General features: G+C 34.7%; 1 protein-coding gene across 1 annotated transcript in view; it reads left to right on the top strand.

The window, feature by feature from the left end:
- The window catches only part of CTNNA3 (catenin alpha 3), a 379,762-nt gene that overhangs the window by 184,383 nt on the left and 178,177 nt on the right, over positions 1 to 17,202 (top strand). Inside the window, exons 4-5 of the mRNA XM_057421525.1 lie at positions 5,396 to 5,476; positions 10,427 to 10,579. Of these exons, the coding sequence (XP_057277508.1) occupies positions 5,396 to 5,476; positions 10,427 to 10,579 (234 nt within the window). The remainder of the gene's footprint in view (positions 1 to 5,395; positions 5,477 to 10,426; positions 10,580 to 17,202) is intronic.

Below are 17,202 nucleotides of genomic sequence, written 5' to 3'. Positions count from 1 at the left end.
AAATTGAGTTGCAGAATTATTGTCAGTCAACACATAGCCTGAAATAATCAGTCATTTAATTAGAGCTCTGACATTTATTAATATATTGTTGTATTGAATTGTGTTTACTTTTGAGCTTGACATTCTTTTGATATTTCCATAGTGAACTAATTTCAGTAAATAAGCTAGTCTTTTTAAAAACATAATTGTCCTTGGATACATTGAACTAAATCAAAAGATGTTTATCACAGAGTCATGATACAGCTGCTGGAGATAAGCAAAGAAAATCATGCTAGTGTGCTGGATTTATTTTTTATCTAATGTTTAGGAACAGACACATTCCAGGAAATCAAATATGTGCTCGGTTTCTGGCCTTAGGCCTTTTAAGTATGGAAACCTATTTTCAGGAGAGTACAATATGGATTAAGGTTCTAAGGTTGTTTTTAGTCATTTATGTAGTTTCAAACATCCCAGTGAAGTATCACTGCTTGCTTGCTTGCTTGCTTTTAACCTGTTGATTTAAACCAATAGGTAAGCCCAGGCATGCAAGATGAACTTGTATCTGAATATCCTCAAACATCACAAATGCCCTGAATCTCAAGCCTATTTTGCATGTTTACAAATAATTCTTTAGAGTGGTGTCTAAGGAAAAAAAGTCAGGGTGCCTTACAAGATTGTTTACTGCTGTGCAGTTTCTGTAGTCAATGGCATACAGAGACATGTATGATCTAATTCAGCTTATATTGATGCATTCTGTTTAAAACCTTATACTGACCAGTTCCTGCATGTATTTATTCCTTTACAGACAACTTGGATGAGGAGGACAGTTATTAAAAATTCAGAGTGAGGCTGAAGCTCCAGGATTTTCATTCACTTCTTCAAAATCACTATTCCTGTGTAGGGGACCCAGATACATCCTGACCGCTTCTCCTGTTTGCAATCTAGATCTTAATTCAGCAGTTGTATCTTGAGGCCCTGCCTAATGGCATGGCTATAGAATGTCCTCACTGTGTTGTTGCCATAAGAATACTTGAAGGAATCCTTTAGGACTAAAGTAAAGTAGGTTAGGTTTATAGCTAAGACTCCTGCTGTTCTGGAATACAGAATTCAGAAGATATTTGATCTCACCGTGGATGTGATAAATTAATATTGCTCCCTTATACACCACAGCATTGAATAATTAGAGTCTACAGACATGTTTTTGAACATGTATAGGTACTTTTAAAAAACAATTACTTTGTATTGAAATCTTGGTACCTATTTCAGGTGGATATGTCCAAAATATCAAGGGTGCTTTATGAATTTAGTTTTTTTTTTAATATGAAATGAGTATTTCTGGGGACTAATCAGAAGACAAAACTCCAACCTACCAAACTAGGTGTCTCTCACCTAGCAAGTAGAGGCTCAGAACCTTCAGAGGGTTACTTTCTCTGATGATGACTAAAAGGAGACAAGGAGTGTGGCCTTGCCAGATTTAAGGAAATCCTTGTTAATATATTATCACCAGTACATACCCCGATAAAATATCTCCATTTCACTTGGACATGTCTTGTTTATTTTAGTACTGCTAATGTGACCATTTCTGTGTTGTAACTGAATTCTTGATTATGGCTAAAGGGGGTAATCTTGGATTCACATAATGAATGCTTATTGTATTTACTGTTTTAATACCTATGGCTGATTGTGTTCTTTATATATCCTTTTTTATATCCTTTTTCATAAATTTAGTCCATATCTGTTAGCCTCAGTACTTGAAGAGTTTAGATGATCACTTAAGTAGTTCTGCCCCAAATATTCTTTATAATTTAATGATGAGTTTTCAGATGGGAGACACTAGTGCAACTGTTGGGTAAATGTTTGTAGCACTTCAGTAGTATAAACAAAGTGAAATTCAAAACCTTATCAGAATAATGATATATCTTTGTTTAATCTACCGCTTCAACTCAATAAATTGTGAATGTTGTTGAATTACTGTTGTCTTTGTTAATACTGTTAACTGTTGGCGTATACCCACAAAAGATCCCACTGCAGACATGTTCTTGAGTCTTTACATTGTGTGGCTAATAAAAACATATTATTTTGCATCTTGACACCTTGGAGTGCAGAAGGATCTGTAATAACCATGAAGGTCATGGTCCCCTGCTGATGCAAAAGAACTCCTCCATTAAAAATAATGGAGATATGGTGATTTGTTTCAACAGAGAATCTGCCCTTAGATATGTACTGTTTTGAATGAAAATCTGTCAGAAAAGATTTTCTGAACATGCAGTTTTTGAGTCATGCAACTAACGCTACATGCCAGTGTGTGAAATAAATAGGCATGTATTATTGGCAATACTCAGCATTTGTCTTCAGGCTATGCAGTGTTAATTAAAAATACTTGTTTTCACTTAGTGGAGTATTAATAATAATACGACAGTGCTTGTAAAATTTTCCATATGTTAAAAGTGCATTGAAATAGGAGCTGGATATTTCTTATAATATCTTCACAAGGGAGCCATATAGTTGTTATTATATATATTTTACAGAATAAAACTCTAGCTGAGTGCAGAAAAACTGAAAGGAGAGAGCTCAACTGCATGACTTTTGAAATCCAGGGCCTAGAAAAATGTGCATAATTTTCCTAGCCATTTCTTTAACTCAGTCATCCTGTACAAGAATGAACTACTTCAGGATAGACTTGCTTGTTTTTAAGTACAGCAGTCATGAGAAGAATGTTAATTGACAAACAGATGCAGAGTATTGCAAACACAGGCATTATCTGCATTACTGGAAAGTGGAATATTGCATAGAGATGTTTTAATAGCTCTTTTAAAAATATTAAATACAGAATTTTGCAGCTATAAAAGTGTAATCATAGTGTAGATCTTGAACTGTTACTGTTGTATATCTGAGATGGAAGTCTGCAGAGGAGTATAAACTTAAAGGAGTAATTCAGCATTCAAATGTACTTGGGCCCAATGGACAATACCTTACAGAAGCTGGACAAAATGGCACAAGGCCATTCGTATTTAGAAGTATTTAGAGTAGACTTTGTCATCAGGTGTCCCCCTGACTTTAACAGACTGCACACGATTTTGAAATATTTAAACCCTTGTAAGAAGGGTTGATCCAGACAGTAATGTGTTCTTTTGATGTTCAAATATCTAAGGAAGAATGAGAGTTTGCAGTTTTGAGGTTACCCACGTTCTGAGCCTGTCCACATTCTATAGTCCGAAGCTGCTTTTTACAGTGTATTTAGTTCTTGGGGAAAACACAAGGTGAAGAATAAGTTCAATTATTATTAGTTTTGCTTTCTAGACATTGTCTATTGACAATTACATTAAGAGTTTGCAAATGAAGTATTTTTTCCTTGTTCACTGCTCAATATTTTTATGCCCCTTGCTGAGTGAGGTTATTTCATATTAGCTGCCTCAAAGATTTAGGTTTGCTTAAAGCGAGTTATATCATTAGTTGCCATCTTTGAAGTTACAGCTTACTAGACAACTTGAAAAAAATCCCAATGTTTTACATTGATTTTTGTCATCTTAGAAAAATAGGCTCTAAATATAAAGCTTTTAAAGGATGTACCAAAACTGCATTTTTGTCATCTGAAAATGCATAGGCATAAGATGAGTTTTATCCACAATGCTTTTACTGGTCCTGTTTACCTCACAGTTTAGAAGGGATTGATTTGTTGCAAAGGCTGACAATAGCTTGGAAAATTTAGTAGAAGAGTCATTATTTACTTCAGTTCATATACAAGCATTGGTATGAAATATGGTCCCATTACTATGAAATAGAAAGTCATTATGTGCCTTCAGGGATTCCTTGATGGTTTCAAAGTGAAGTTCAGACCTCTCTCCAAGACCCGTGTTTGACCAGCTGTTCCCTGCAAAGACTGTGAGCAATTTCAGAAAAGTAAAGTAATAGGAAAATTTCTAAGTCACTCTGAATATATAAGATTTATCTTTTGAAGTAATTTTTCCTTTAAGTTAAATATGTACTAAACATTTCAAGGCATTTATTACATGGCACATTCACTTTTAATGTAAAAAGTTCTTTCCTGATCTTGTCTAGTCTTTGCTTTAGTATTAAGGATATTGTTCTGTTCAAATACATTACTACTTTTGTTTTCACTAGTATTTATTTTAGTATGATTAATAAAATGAGAGTCATGTTCATAATAATAGACTCCCTAATGTACTATAATTGAAGCCCAAATACTATAACCAGTATACATAATTATTTCTTCAACATTTCTGAGAATCTGGTCCTCTCCCTGGAGGTGTGTACTGACTTAAAACTTCATGCAAAGATACTTTCACTGTTTCTGGTTTCTTTCCTTTGGACCAGGGCAGTCCAAACTAGTGAGTAATGAATGACTGCTTTAGAGAAACAAAGTTCATCAGACATTTTGTATTTTCATATAGTTTCTGTAAGAACATGAAAAAAAGATTATTCAAAACAGCTAGTAGACACAGAAATACTAAGGTAATATTGTATAGAAGAAAGGTTGGCAGTACAGTAAAACTGTTAATTACACTTCTCAAATAACTAATAATGATGTAACCACTTTGCTGCTAGATATAAAAAAAAAAAAAGGCCAAGATTGTTTGTAAGTATACAACTGATTCTCTGAAGAACTCTCAAAAATCTTCAGAACTCAGTCTTCTATTGTTGCTGAGAACTAGTGTGCTGTTAAATGAAGATATTGACCATTTTCATTGACAATGAATGTTTGCATTGCAACGTTTTGAAACTCACCTGTTTTGTTTTACAGGGGTAAAATAATATATGCTGTAGACTAAAGCAATACCAAACTGCATTGTGGGCATCTGAATTTATAAATGGCTTATAGAAACATAATATGATTTGTCATATGAATTTGGTGATAATGGATTGGCATAAATAATAGAATCATATAATGGTTATAGTTGGAAGCAGTCTTAAAGATTATCTAGTTCCAACCCTGCTGCCATGAGCAGGGACACCTTGTACTAGACCGCGTCACCCAAGGCCCTTGAACACTGCCAGGGATGAGACATCCACAACTTCTTTAAGCAACCTGTTCCAATGTCTCACCACCCTCTTACATTATATTGCCAATACAATAATTATTACATTAATGCTGTTCCATAAATAACCCTACACTATAAACAGAGTATTACAGCAATTCAGAAGAAAAAAAAAAAGTGTTTAATTTCATTTAGATATACTGCTAATAAAGCATATGTTTTGATTCAGAAGATTATACTTATCATTAGAAATTGGCATTCTGTAAATATTGTGGTACTGGTTCCTGAAATGTATTAAAATTCAAAAAATTCCTTAAGCATATATGCTTTAAGAAATGCTGTGATGAACTGAGACCACAAAGAACATGCTAAGAGATCACAAATAACTGTTGTTGTGTTTTCTATCGTATTTATTACAGACAGACAAGAAAGAGAGAAGGAATGCCTTGAATGTTGCAATAGACAGTATGTGCAAGAAGACAAGAGACCTCCGCAGACAGGTAAGCAACCTGGGGAACTGAAAAGGTAGAAAAGGAGACTTGAGGGATGCTTTTCCAAATTTATTCTTTCAGGTTTTGTAGAACTGCATTTTGAAAATAAAGATTTCTTCTATGTTAAGAAAATACTGAAGACAATTGCACTATTCCACAGAATATATGCATGCAAATTTTCAGAAGTAAGGGGAAAAAACCCTAGCAAATGATACCAGCTGAATTATATGTATGTACATAAACAAAGCTCTTCATGTGTACGTGTCTAAATATGTATTTGCTTTAGAAATATACTGGTAATGCACTTTGGACATCAAGAGGAATTTTATTTTAAATAAGATTGAATTATTACTGATTGTTGGAACAGATACCTTGAAAGGATCACTGACTCACTATGTCTAGTTCTATACAGTTGTAAAAACTCATACAACAAAAAAGGGTCCTTGGAATACCTGGTCCACAGTCCACGCACCCATTTTTCATCCCAATATCCTAAAACTAATGTAACACATGCACCAAAATCTGCAACTTCAGTGTACTGCAGACATTGAACAGTAGACATTAGCTGTGTTTAAATCCTTTCTCTTCAAGGAACATGTTTGAGAAAAATTGTAAATTATGTTGAAAGTATAAAATGACCTAGAAAGCCAGCAGTTCTTTTAGCAAGGCTGCCCCAAACAACTATATGAAACTTTATGGCTGCACAAAACATGAGCACACACTGCTTTCATGCTTTCTCTAGCTGTGGCTATTTGTCAGCTCCCTGATGGAAGAATATCCCTCCCAACTTTGTGAACAGTCCTAGAAGCCAGCCTGTGCTTCAAGGTGATGAATAACTTCCTTCATGTCCCCCAGTAATCAACCACGGCCAGCCTTGAAAGATGATATGAATATAATATAAATCTAGTGTCTACAACTAACTAGCTATCTAATTTCAAAAATATGTTCAGATCAGATATCCAGCATCTTAGATCACAGGCTCAGTGTGTCTAGGAACATTTATTTCCCTTCTGTCCTACCGTCATGTCCATTACTTAACCTTATAACAGTTTACTGACTCTATTACAGTGTTTAAAATCTACTAAATAATTCAATTTGTGTGTTTCGAGAAATTTTTATAAAACGCTGAGGCTGAATGTAATCATTCCCAATTTACAGTCAATCTAGAACCAGTAGTTTTCTCGAACCAGAGTGGCTGTATGCTTTCTTGACATTTTCCACTGGAAGGCATTTATGAGAAATACTTAATCTACTTCATCCTGTTCTGTATTCATACATGTGAATTGTATAAGAATTGTTTTAGAAGGAGTGCTTACTGCATGTCTAATTCCTGATCTGGGAAACATGAAATTGCAAATTCTATGCCTGCAGGTATTGCAGTAGTCTTACTTGCTTTCACTTACAACATTCATTATTCTGCCTCTCAGCACATGAACATTGTTATTTGGTCTACAGTTACAGCTTTTATAATACTTAATTTTTTTTTGAATGTTATGGAGCACCACAGCTTGTCTCATATAAGACACTCATACTAGGCTTGGGGCTAAGATGTGCACAATGTAGTTAGATTTTAGCCAATTACTGGGATACCTCTGCAAAGCTGGGGTTGAAGATGAAACCATATGAAGGTGTACTTTTGAAATCTCTTCGGTGTTATGTACAATAAACAAAACTGTCATATAAGTGCTGATGCAGTCACCAGCTGACAATGGGTTATGCTATGGGTCCCTATGGAATGTCTTTGTAGACCACAGTAAGTAAAGCAAAGGAAGGCTTCTTGTATCTGGCAAGACTCAATGGCAAAAGTAAGTATCTCAAGAACAGTGTATTCTGCAAGTTTTAAAAATCTCTATCTTTTCAAATGAAGTTATTTGTATTCATTCAGGAACTTGGCCAGCACTTGTGGGGATTTTAAACTATTCTTTTTTGTTTTGATTTGTACTGGTATTGTGCCAGAGATGTAGCATGTCATTTCTGTGTGTGCAGTTTTACCTAGATCACTGCTTCCCTGCCTAGTAGAGCTGTATGAATATTTAGGAAGAAATTGCCTATTCAGTCCAATTTCTACTTCTGAGAAATTACCATACTCAGTTCTTTCCTCCCAGTTGTTTTCCAGCATACCGTGAATAGACTGCACAGATGTTCCTCCTATTGTTGCTCCAGAGTTTTGGTTGGTTGTTGTTCTTTTTTTTTAATAGATGTGTTATTCCTGATGATATTCTTATATTTCTGTGTTGCTTTTTCACCATGGATAGCTTTTTCTGGACATAAAGAAGATTGCCTTCCTGGCATTCCTTTGAAACAGCAGAGACAGAGCCATCAATAAAACTAATCTTTAGTTTTTCCAGGACTTTTGCCAATGTAGTCTTGTGAAGCAATAGGCAAATAGAGGCAAGCACTGTTTTCTGTACTCATCAGGATACGGATTCTTAATAGCATTGTAAACAGCTTCTGGGATTTTCTTCTCTACCCTCCACTTTTTTTGGACAACCTTATGCCCCATCTTTTATAAACAGCATGTTTCTATGTTATTTTTCAATGCACTTCAATATCAAAAGAAAAAAGCTCCATGCTTCCACTTCTGTAACAATCTGCTCAAAGGGTAAGAATAAGACCTTGCAACTTAAATATTAGTTTGTCCAATATCGTTCTCCCTCTATCTTCCCTCTTCTGATGGTGTCTCTTTTACTTAGAAGTATGAGAAAAAAATTAATTATCGCACAGTAACTTCCTTAGTTACTTAGTTCCTTAGCCTGCTAACACTGCTGGTGCTATTCTTTGTCACTTTATGTGTCTCCTGGTATGGCTACTTAGCTTTTAGCATTTTGCTGTAGAGGTGGCCAGAGTCAGAAACAGACTTACCGGATAGTGAAAAATTATTGTTTTAATTAGGATGAAGAGAAATAGATACTGCTTCAGATACTCCTTTTTTCTTTTGGCTTTTTCCTTTCTTTGTTCTATATTGTATTTCTTCATTCTTTAATGCTGTGCAAGACATCTTTTGAAAATCTCAGCCTCATGTATTGCTACCCATAGCTGAAATGGGAACATAATTTCAAACAGGTTTGTATTCAGCAAAGACACAGCATTATCTTGTGTTTTAAGAAGATGCTTTTTACCTTTTAATTGCAGGAGAGAGTATTTTTTAGAACAAAATAGTAATGACAGTTTATATGTGAAAGGTTAATTAAACCAAATAAACCAGTGAAAAGCTGCAGCAAAGAAATATGTGATGCGACATTATATTAGGCTGCTGCTTCGAAAATTGGATGCCTCGAGCTCGCCACAAATGTGACTAAGGTTATTGCAGTCACTGGTTCTCAAATAATCAATGAAGGCTGCAAAAGTCCTACAATCTGGGCTATGCAGAACACAAAAATATTTCTCTTAGTGTAATGGATCACTGGCCATGGATATGATTTAACAGACTTCTGTTTCTGATTATTGTAAATTGAAATCTTAATTTTTAAACTGTTATTCCACAAATTAAAGCTGGGAATGTGAACATGACACTAAAAATCTATTTTTGTCTTGGAAACCTATAGCCTCTGCCTGTGAAAATTACTTTTGAGAACATATCCAGATAGTATATCCTAATGTGGTAAGTTACAGTAAGTCAGAAGGTAGATAAAGGTTCCAAACATAAGCTTACCTGCATTTTTTGGAAGAGTTGTCTGTCACATGTGCCTGGTGAGTCAATGAGAACTGGCTTTAGAAGGTGAGTTTACCCAAAATCTAGTGGAGGAATTCATATCTAAATCTTGTCTTGATAATCAAATGACTTATCTACTATTATTTCTGTTGTGCATATTCACTTCAGTACCTGCAAGGACAACAGCATGAAAAAGATTGTGGTTTCTTACATTTTTCTGGCTGTGTGACTTTTTACTTCTACTGAGTTTCACATAGATATATTGGAGCAAAATGCCAAGTAAAACCACCTCCTTTGGCAACAATGCTGTCAGCATTTAAGAGCTTAAAAAAAAGCCTTTTGTGTTCTTTTCTGTTCCAATCCATATCTTTTCCATATATTGTAAAAAATTTTTTTGCAGTAGGAAATTAAAGTTGAAACTTAATAATTTAGTTGCATTGCACGTATTGTTACAATTGGTACATTTCTTGTAGTGTTCTGTGATTAAAATGAATGATTGCCATGTGTGGGTTTATAACATGGAATTAGGTGATGTAATGTCCCAGTGATCAGTTGTAACTTTGCATGAAGCCTAATCTCAGAGATGTAATTTGTTCTTCAATAACTTTAAAAGTTCAAGAACAACTAATTTAAGTAGAGAAAATTGAACTTCAGACCCATTTATAGTTCTTGCTCTATTACTCTATGTTCAGGTGGCATAATCAGTAAACTTACTGGTATAATTACCATGAAGACTAGCATTTTGTAAATCAAACTGTATTGCTGGGTTTTCCAACAATGTTGAAAATATTTGGGTAATTTTACAACTATGAAAACATGTGATGTAGACTGTTTTCTGAGTATAAACATAATATTTTCTTTATAAAATGAAACAGCCGTCTCCCTTGGCATCTGAACTTCAAGAAGGAGTACCCAGGAGACATTAGGTTTGGTCTAACAGTAATTTTTCATATGTGGAATCATGCTGTTCATCAAGGAACATGAATATTTGTTTGGCTCCCTTGATTTCAACAGAAGTACTACATGTTTGAAGTATTTTATGTATCTGTGCTCACACACACATACACTCACACCTACAAACATGCATATTTAGGTAGTGGGATATTAAAATTGTCCCTAAAATTAAATAGTTTTCTGTGTAATAGATAAATTGCAACTGCAGTAGGTTTCAGACACATAATCTTTCAAATAATGCAGGACTACAGTGTGTACAGGTTTATGTTGTAAAATACTAATAGACAGTAACTACAGTAGGCTTTAATAAATAGTCCACTTAGCAGATACTAATGTAATGCTTTCTTTTGCAGCTCCGTAAAGCCATTATAGATCATATCTCAGACTCCTTCTTGGATACCACTGTTCCACTTCTAGTTCTCATTGAAGCTGCTAAAAATGGAAGAGAGAAAGAAATAAAGGAATATGCTGCTATATTTCGAGAACATACCAGCAGGCTTGTGGAGGTACGTTTGATGGAGTTGCACTTTTTTTGAATATATGGTACAAGTGACTTGCTGCTGTACATTTCCTTTGCTGGTAGATACCATAAAGCAATTAAGCCTGACATTTCAGGAAAGAATAGATGGCCTAGGGTAAAGTAAGCATACTCTATTTTTTATATAATGGTATGGAGTAAGACAGTGGTTTTATGGTATTGGCATTTATATAGTATTTCACTGCATAGAAATTAGGTGGTGGGGAATTCTAATTAGAGAAATCAGTGTAAGATATTCAGTGGGAACTTGATCAAATGTGTGGTTCTAAAGAGTATTAGCTCAAAGTGTTCAGAAACTGACACCCAAACTATGTGAGAGACCATATTAATGTTAGTTGTTTGCCAGCTTTCTCACTTTGAAAGTTCATAGCCTGTTTAATGATATGCTGAAGAGTAGCTGGTGCTGACACCCAGTTGAGAGCCATGAACCCTCTAGCAGACTGAAAGCATGTTCAGCATTGCTGAACAAATTCACTCGCATACATTGTATACTCATTTCTAAAATATATGCTTATTTATTACTTATAAATGACAGTCATAACTTAGCAATTTGCAGATAGAATCTGGGGGAGATCTCAGTTTGTTGGAAAATCAGTCTTGTAAATGTGACTAAATATTTACTGACTTTAACTCAGTCAAACTGGAGATGGAAACTGCTGGAATACAGAAGTCATGGATTTTGCAGGAATATTATCTCAAGTGCCTGTAAGGAATGCATTGCTAATTTTTGTGGGTTTTTAAGCTTTTAGTGCTTTTGTGTGCAGTAATGCAAAAAATGGGAAAAAACAATGAATTCACTCTGTGGCTGAAAATTTACTTAGAAAAAGTATTTGGCTCATAATGAATTAATTAATCTTGGGTGGTCTACAGATAATGAAAGGCAAATAGGTGAATAGCTAAAGTAAAAGCAGGGTATTGTATTTATGTTTCTCTTCATGGCTGTGTAGTTACAGAGTAACACTAGTTATCATTCTCTGATTTACAAGAGTGTCTCATTTTGAACATGATGCAAAATCAAATGTAAACTAAAGCAGAAACCTGAAGTTTTAAAGGTTTTAAGATTTTTAATACTGAAACTACGCCAGGTTGAAGCTTCTAGATTTTTCGCAAGGACAGATCTCTGAATATCTGATAACTTTACTGAATTTGGAATTGAGGGCAGGTCAGCTGAAATACCCAAATCATTATTTTGTAAGACATGAACCCAAAAATCCAATATTAATTTCCTTCATGGGTTTGAATTTGTTTCCCAAATGCAAATAATAGCTGGCCATCAGGCTAGGTTTGTGACTAAAGGGGCTGATGACCTCCCCTGATACGCTGATACACTGACTAAAAATTCTACAAGGACATGTAGCAGCTGCCTGTGAACATAAGACTGCCCAGAAGACAGCTGTCCTTAGTGATGTTGTATAAAAGGGTTTCTATTAAATGGTAGCCTTACATCATCTTATTCTAGGTATAAATACAAAGACTATGTATTAAATATAAATATTTATATTTATCTTATGATGTGCTGCATACAGTGAAGAGAATGTACTTTTAAAAATGTTGTAAGGAAGTAGCTTTCAGAGAGATTTTACCCAGTACCGCCTTCTGTTGTTGAATTAGTTATTCCAGATTGTTGCTTTACCAGTGCTTTTATCGTATGGTGCTAATGAAAATGAATATAAAATAAAATTGAAATTATCTAGAGCTGAAGTATCTTATTTAAAAGTTGCTTAAATTGGTCTAATGCACTTTCCAGTATCCCTAAGTAGGAGCTTGATTTATGGCTTTTTGATAACCTGTACTGCTACTCTCCAGCAAATTAATTAGTAGTTGTACTTCATCCATCAACTGCTAGCCTATCAGGCTTAAAATAAACAACCAGAAATCAAAAAAATATTAACACCTAAGCAAGCAGTCACAAAGGGGCTTTGTATGTACAAGCAGATTTATCTGATTTTTAAGAAAAATTCAGTCATTTCTGACAGCATATTCAAAGAGAAAGAATTATGGCAGCTGTTTTGTGAAAAGTGTAATACAAATTCAATTGATCTAGAAGGATTAGCATTTAAATAAATCAGAGCTGTAAATTAGAAGCATATTTTGGTTTAAGTGGCCTGAAGCCTGTTAAACTGAGAGTATGCATATATATATTTAAATTGACAGTTATAGAGCACTGCACTACTGCTTTAATTTGTCAAGGAATATAACAGATAGATAGACTTTGATCTTAGTCATCTTAGTTTTCACACATGTACGTTCAAATTCTTCAGTGTCCTAGGTTTGTCTGTACCAGTTATTTTTCTCCTTCTTTGTAGCTGATGCAGTGCTGTGTTTATGACTTTAGTCTGAGAACGATGCTGTTAACACACTGATGTTTTTAGTTGTTGATAATTAGTGCTTATCCCAATCAAGGACTTTTCAGTCTCTCATGTTCTACCAGTAAGGAGAGGCACAAGAAGCTGGGAGGAAGCAGAGACAGGACACCTGACCCAAAGTAGCCAAAGGGGTATTCCATAGCACAGCACGTCATGCCCAGTAACTGGGGGGAGTTACCCAGAAGGCCCAGTTCACTGCCGGGGTCGGGCTGGGTATTGGTTGATGGGTAGTATTGTGCGTTACTTGTGTTTATTGGGGCTTTTTCCTTTCCCCTTTTAGTTTTATATTCTTTCCCCATGTTAATTCCCTTATCATTATTATCATTGGTGGTGGCAATAGTAGTTTTGCACTATACCTTAGTTACTGGACTGTTCTTATCTCAACCTGTGACATTTACATTCTTCATGTATGGAGCTTGGTTTTCAACTGGACATGGTTCTGTGGGTTATGGGTACTCCATAAAAATCAGGCACAGCCAAAAGTACTACTAAAATAGGGAACCTGATTTTGCAAGAAAGATAGAACAGATAGAAAGGAGACGAGTTGGCTTTGAATCCTCACTACTTATGTTATCCATTTGTCTATCAAATAATTTACTTTTTCTTGGTGAAACTTATAATGTATAAACATTACCTCTGCCCTCTGTGACAGTTGCCTAGTCTTTTGCCAGGGATATGTTTCATTGATAATATCAATTTAAAAATGGAGGCAGGACAACATATTGTAATAAATAGATGATATTGCATCTTCAAAATAATCAGTAAGCCATAATTTGAATCAGCATAGTTTTATTACCTACTCGAATATGTCCTTTATTGAAACTAGGTGATCTTGAACATCCCTTCCAACCCAAACAATTCTATGATTCTATGACTCTCTCAGTTGTAAATGAAGCTGTTGTTGCCATATTGATAAAACCATCAGTGCTTAATTTTCTTTCCATGGTATTTCACTTGATCACAGTAATTAGCAAAATAAAATTCTGAATCTGGTCCACAAAGGCCTGAGTATTTATATAGTCAGATCTCCAGTCACTTAAAAATCAGTTTTAGTATTGCAGCCAAGCAAGTCCAGTGGTGATAGAAAATGCAGTGACTCTGGTATTACAGGGTTAGGATCTAAGTCTATTTTTAAGTAAAACAAACCATTGATATTTGTGTTGTTTTTCTATTCAAATTAAAGCTTGTACTAACAATACTGTCCCTTCTCCACTCCCCAACCCAACAGTATCACTCCACTTGTTTCACTTGTTTTGTCTTTCTTCAAATTAGAAAAATTCGGGTAGGTATTCTAGATTTCATTTTGTTGGTGTTTTTTTCAATGTAAAACCTTATTTAGCCCATTTAATCTTAACCCAAGATAAAGAATCCCCAGTGATGATTAACTGCCTTCCTCTTCTTTGACTAAATGACTGCTTTAGTCTGGAAGTCTTAATTTCTAGATGGTTGAAGTGAGGCGAGATGAGTTGTGCCATGAGGTTGGTCTATTTTGAGACATACATTAGGTTACATTTTCTTATGCTCCGTATAACAGTTTTTAATCAGGTGTATCTTGTTTTTCGGTGCATTTTTTTTACATCTGTTTTTCTGTTTTTGAAAGACCAAGGATGTTTGAATAGTAAGGTATGATATCGCTTTGTATATAAATACAATAGACTGAGTGGGACATTATAAAAACAAAAGTCCATTGTCTCACAAAGGTTTCTTCAACAATGAATTTGATATGGATATTAGAAGTACTACTTGAAATATCAAGAAAGATTTTTGGTGGCTTCCGTTTTAATCTGAAAAATAAAACTTCTCAGAAACAGTAGATCTTGAGGAAGAACGTATTCTTTTCCTCTTTGAATATGCAAAGTTAACTGAGCTAAGCTAAACTGCTCACTACAGTGATTCACTGCTCATATTGTAATTTAAGAAACAAACAGTATCCTCATAGGCCAGTGACCTTTGTAAATAAGTTTGAGGATTAAGATCTGTTACAAATATCTTTCTCCTGAATTAACATTTGGAAGTTGCAGTCTTTCCTTTCAAAATTGAGTCAAGCCATTACAATATAATACAGCTCAGGAGCATGTTTATGAATTCAGTGAAGTACAAAACATGAGTGATACAGAAAGTCTGAATGCCACATCTGGGACAGTAATGTTTCCAAAGGTAGTAGGTAATAATCTTCCTTTTTTTCTTATGTTTTCTCTCTCCTAAGTTTATTAACTACTCTGTGCTCTTACTCAAGATGTTCTAGCTTGTGTTAAAAAATGCATGCACTTGGGATGTTAGCCACACTCAGCAGGAATATTAGATGGTGCTTTTTGGACTCTGCTAGTACTCGAAAACCTCCAACAGTGCAAAGAATATGAGATAGCTTGGCAAATATCTTTGCAGTATTATAGCTGCACAGTAATTGCACAGAACAGAGTCTCTTGATGTGAATGTGAATAGTATCTTCTGCTCTGTGGAGGAAGTTAAATAGTCCTAGTTACATCGTAAAAACTAAAAAACCCTGAAACATTAAAATGTCTACTTTGGCTATTATATTGAATCCTTCCCACATATGAAATGGACACTCCACAGCTGAAGTATCTTCATGAGTAGCAAACGTCATATTAAAGATGCTTCAGATGGAGTTTATTCTAGGCTACAGTGCCTTATATTGCTCATATACTGCATCAAATATTTGTGAGTGTGAATATTGATTTTGTGACATTGAGAAACTAGGATATATTGAAGAATGAAAAAAGCAACCAAATATGGGTTATGATTCTGTCTGTACTTGATGTCTTTGCCTGTGAGCCTTGGCTAAAATAAATTCCTCAAAGATATGTTTCTGTTAGAAAAGGCTTGTTATTAATTGGAATTACTTATTCTAATGCAGCAATTTTGATAAAAATATAAAAAAAAAAAATACTTTGAGATTTCACACATTTGGCTTTGCTTTGAAATGCCTTTACATTTAAAACATCACAATTAAATTGCAAATCTAATTGAAATATTTGATTATATGGAAACATTTTCGAACAGTCCTGTGTTCTAGGGAATTAGCTCTGAATATAGCCACTATTTAAAATTATGACACAATAATAATGAAAAGCTTTAGGGGACTTTGTTGTGCTTTACAAGCTTTTTGCCTTGTAAGACATGCCTGGTTTTAGTGAATATAGTGTTGCAGCCTGTGGTTCACTTCTGCCAAAGACCAGAACAAATTCTGGTATTGAGAGAACAAGTATTAAAAGTGGACAAAAGAGGTAAAAAGGAAGAATGAAATGTCACATCTACAGAAGAACAAAGCAGGTCCTCTGTTACTAGAAATTTCTTGTTTGGGAAAGCTGACAGGCTGTTCTGCTGAGCCGATCTATAAAAGAGATGTAATGCTTTCTGAAAGGAGGAGTGATAGGCTGGGTGAACTTAAGATTAAAAAAGGAATTTGATGGAAACGGGGAAGAATCCTCTGATTATCTTTCCTTTTGGCACAGATACAAATCTCCCACTGCAGCATATAAAGGTCAGCTGAATGAAGCAGAGGTTGAGAGATTTAACAGGAGAAGTGGAGGTGATGATGAAGTGAACTTTGTGTTCTTCATCTCTCAGTACATGAATATATCATACTCTCTGTAGTTTGATCTAATAACACTGACTTCAGATCTACTACTCTAATACATAAACTTAAGGGTTTAGCCTATTGCCTATTTGTTGCCTTTGTTTTTTTTTCAGTTTTGAGTGTACCCAATATGACAATGCTGGCTTATAGGAATTAGGATTTCAAAGGTTGAATCTGTTATGAACAATGGACAGTAACACACAACACATATATTTAAGTTCATCAGTGTTGTAATTTGTTGATGTAGAACAGCAAAGGCATACAGAACATAGAGTGTTGTTAAAAAACCAAGTTTGCGAGTTTTTAAAGATTTTCAGTGCAGGGAATCCAGCACATATTTTCAATGTGAAATCTTGAGTTATAAATATATATATGTATATAGAAATAAATAAGTTTGTCACTTTCTAGTTGGACAAGATGCATAGGAACAAACTATGTGAATACTGACAGAATCTTAACTTTAAGGAGGGAAAAAAAAAAAGATCTTGAATAAAATAACTTGCTGGCTCTTGTTACTTCAGTTACTTCTAAAACTAGCTTTTAAAAAGATAAGACTGATGTCCCGAATGTGCTGGGAGAACTTTCCTTCACAACATAATTTGAGTCCAGGCACTCCTTGCTCTAATA

This window comes from Pezoporus wallicus, unplaced genomic scaffold, assembly GCF_028554395.1.
Source record: "Pezoporus wallicus isolate ANWC-B61680 ecotype Strahan unplaced genomic scaffold, APGP_CSIRO_Pwel_v1 contig_4816, whole genome shotgun sequence".
NCBI lineage: Eukaryota > Metazoa > Chordata > Aves > Psittaciformes > Psittacidae > Pezoporus > Pezoporus wallicus.
The sequence above is the reverse complement of the archived record's forward strand: the minus strand, read 5'-3'. Positions and strand labels throughout refer to the sequence as shown.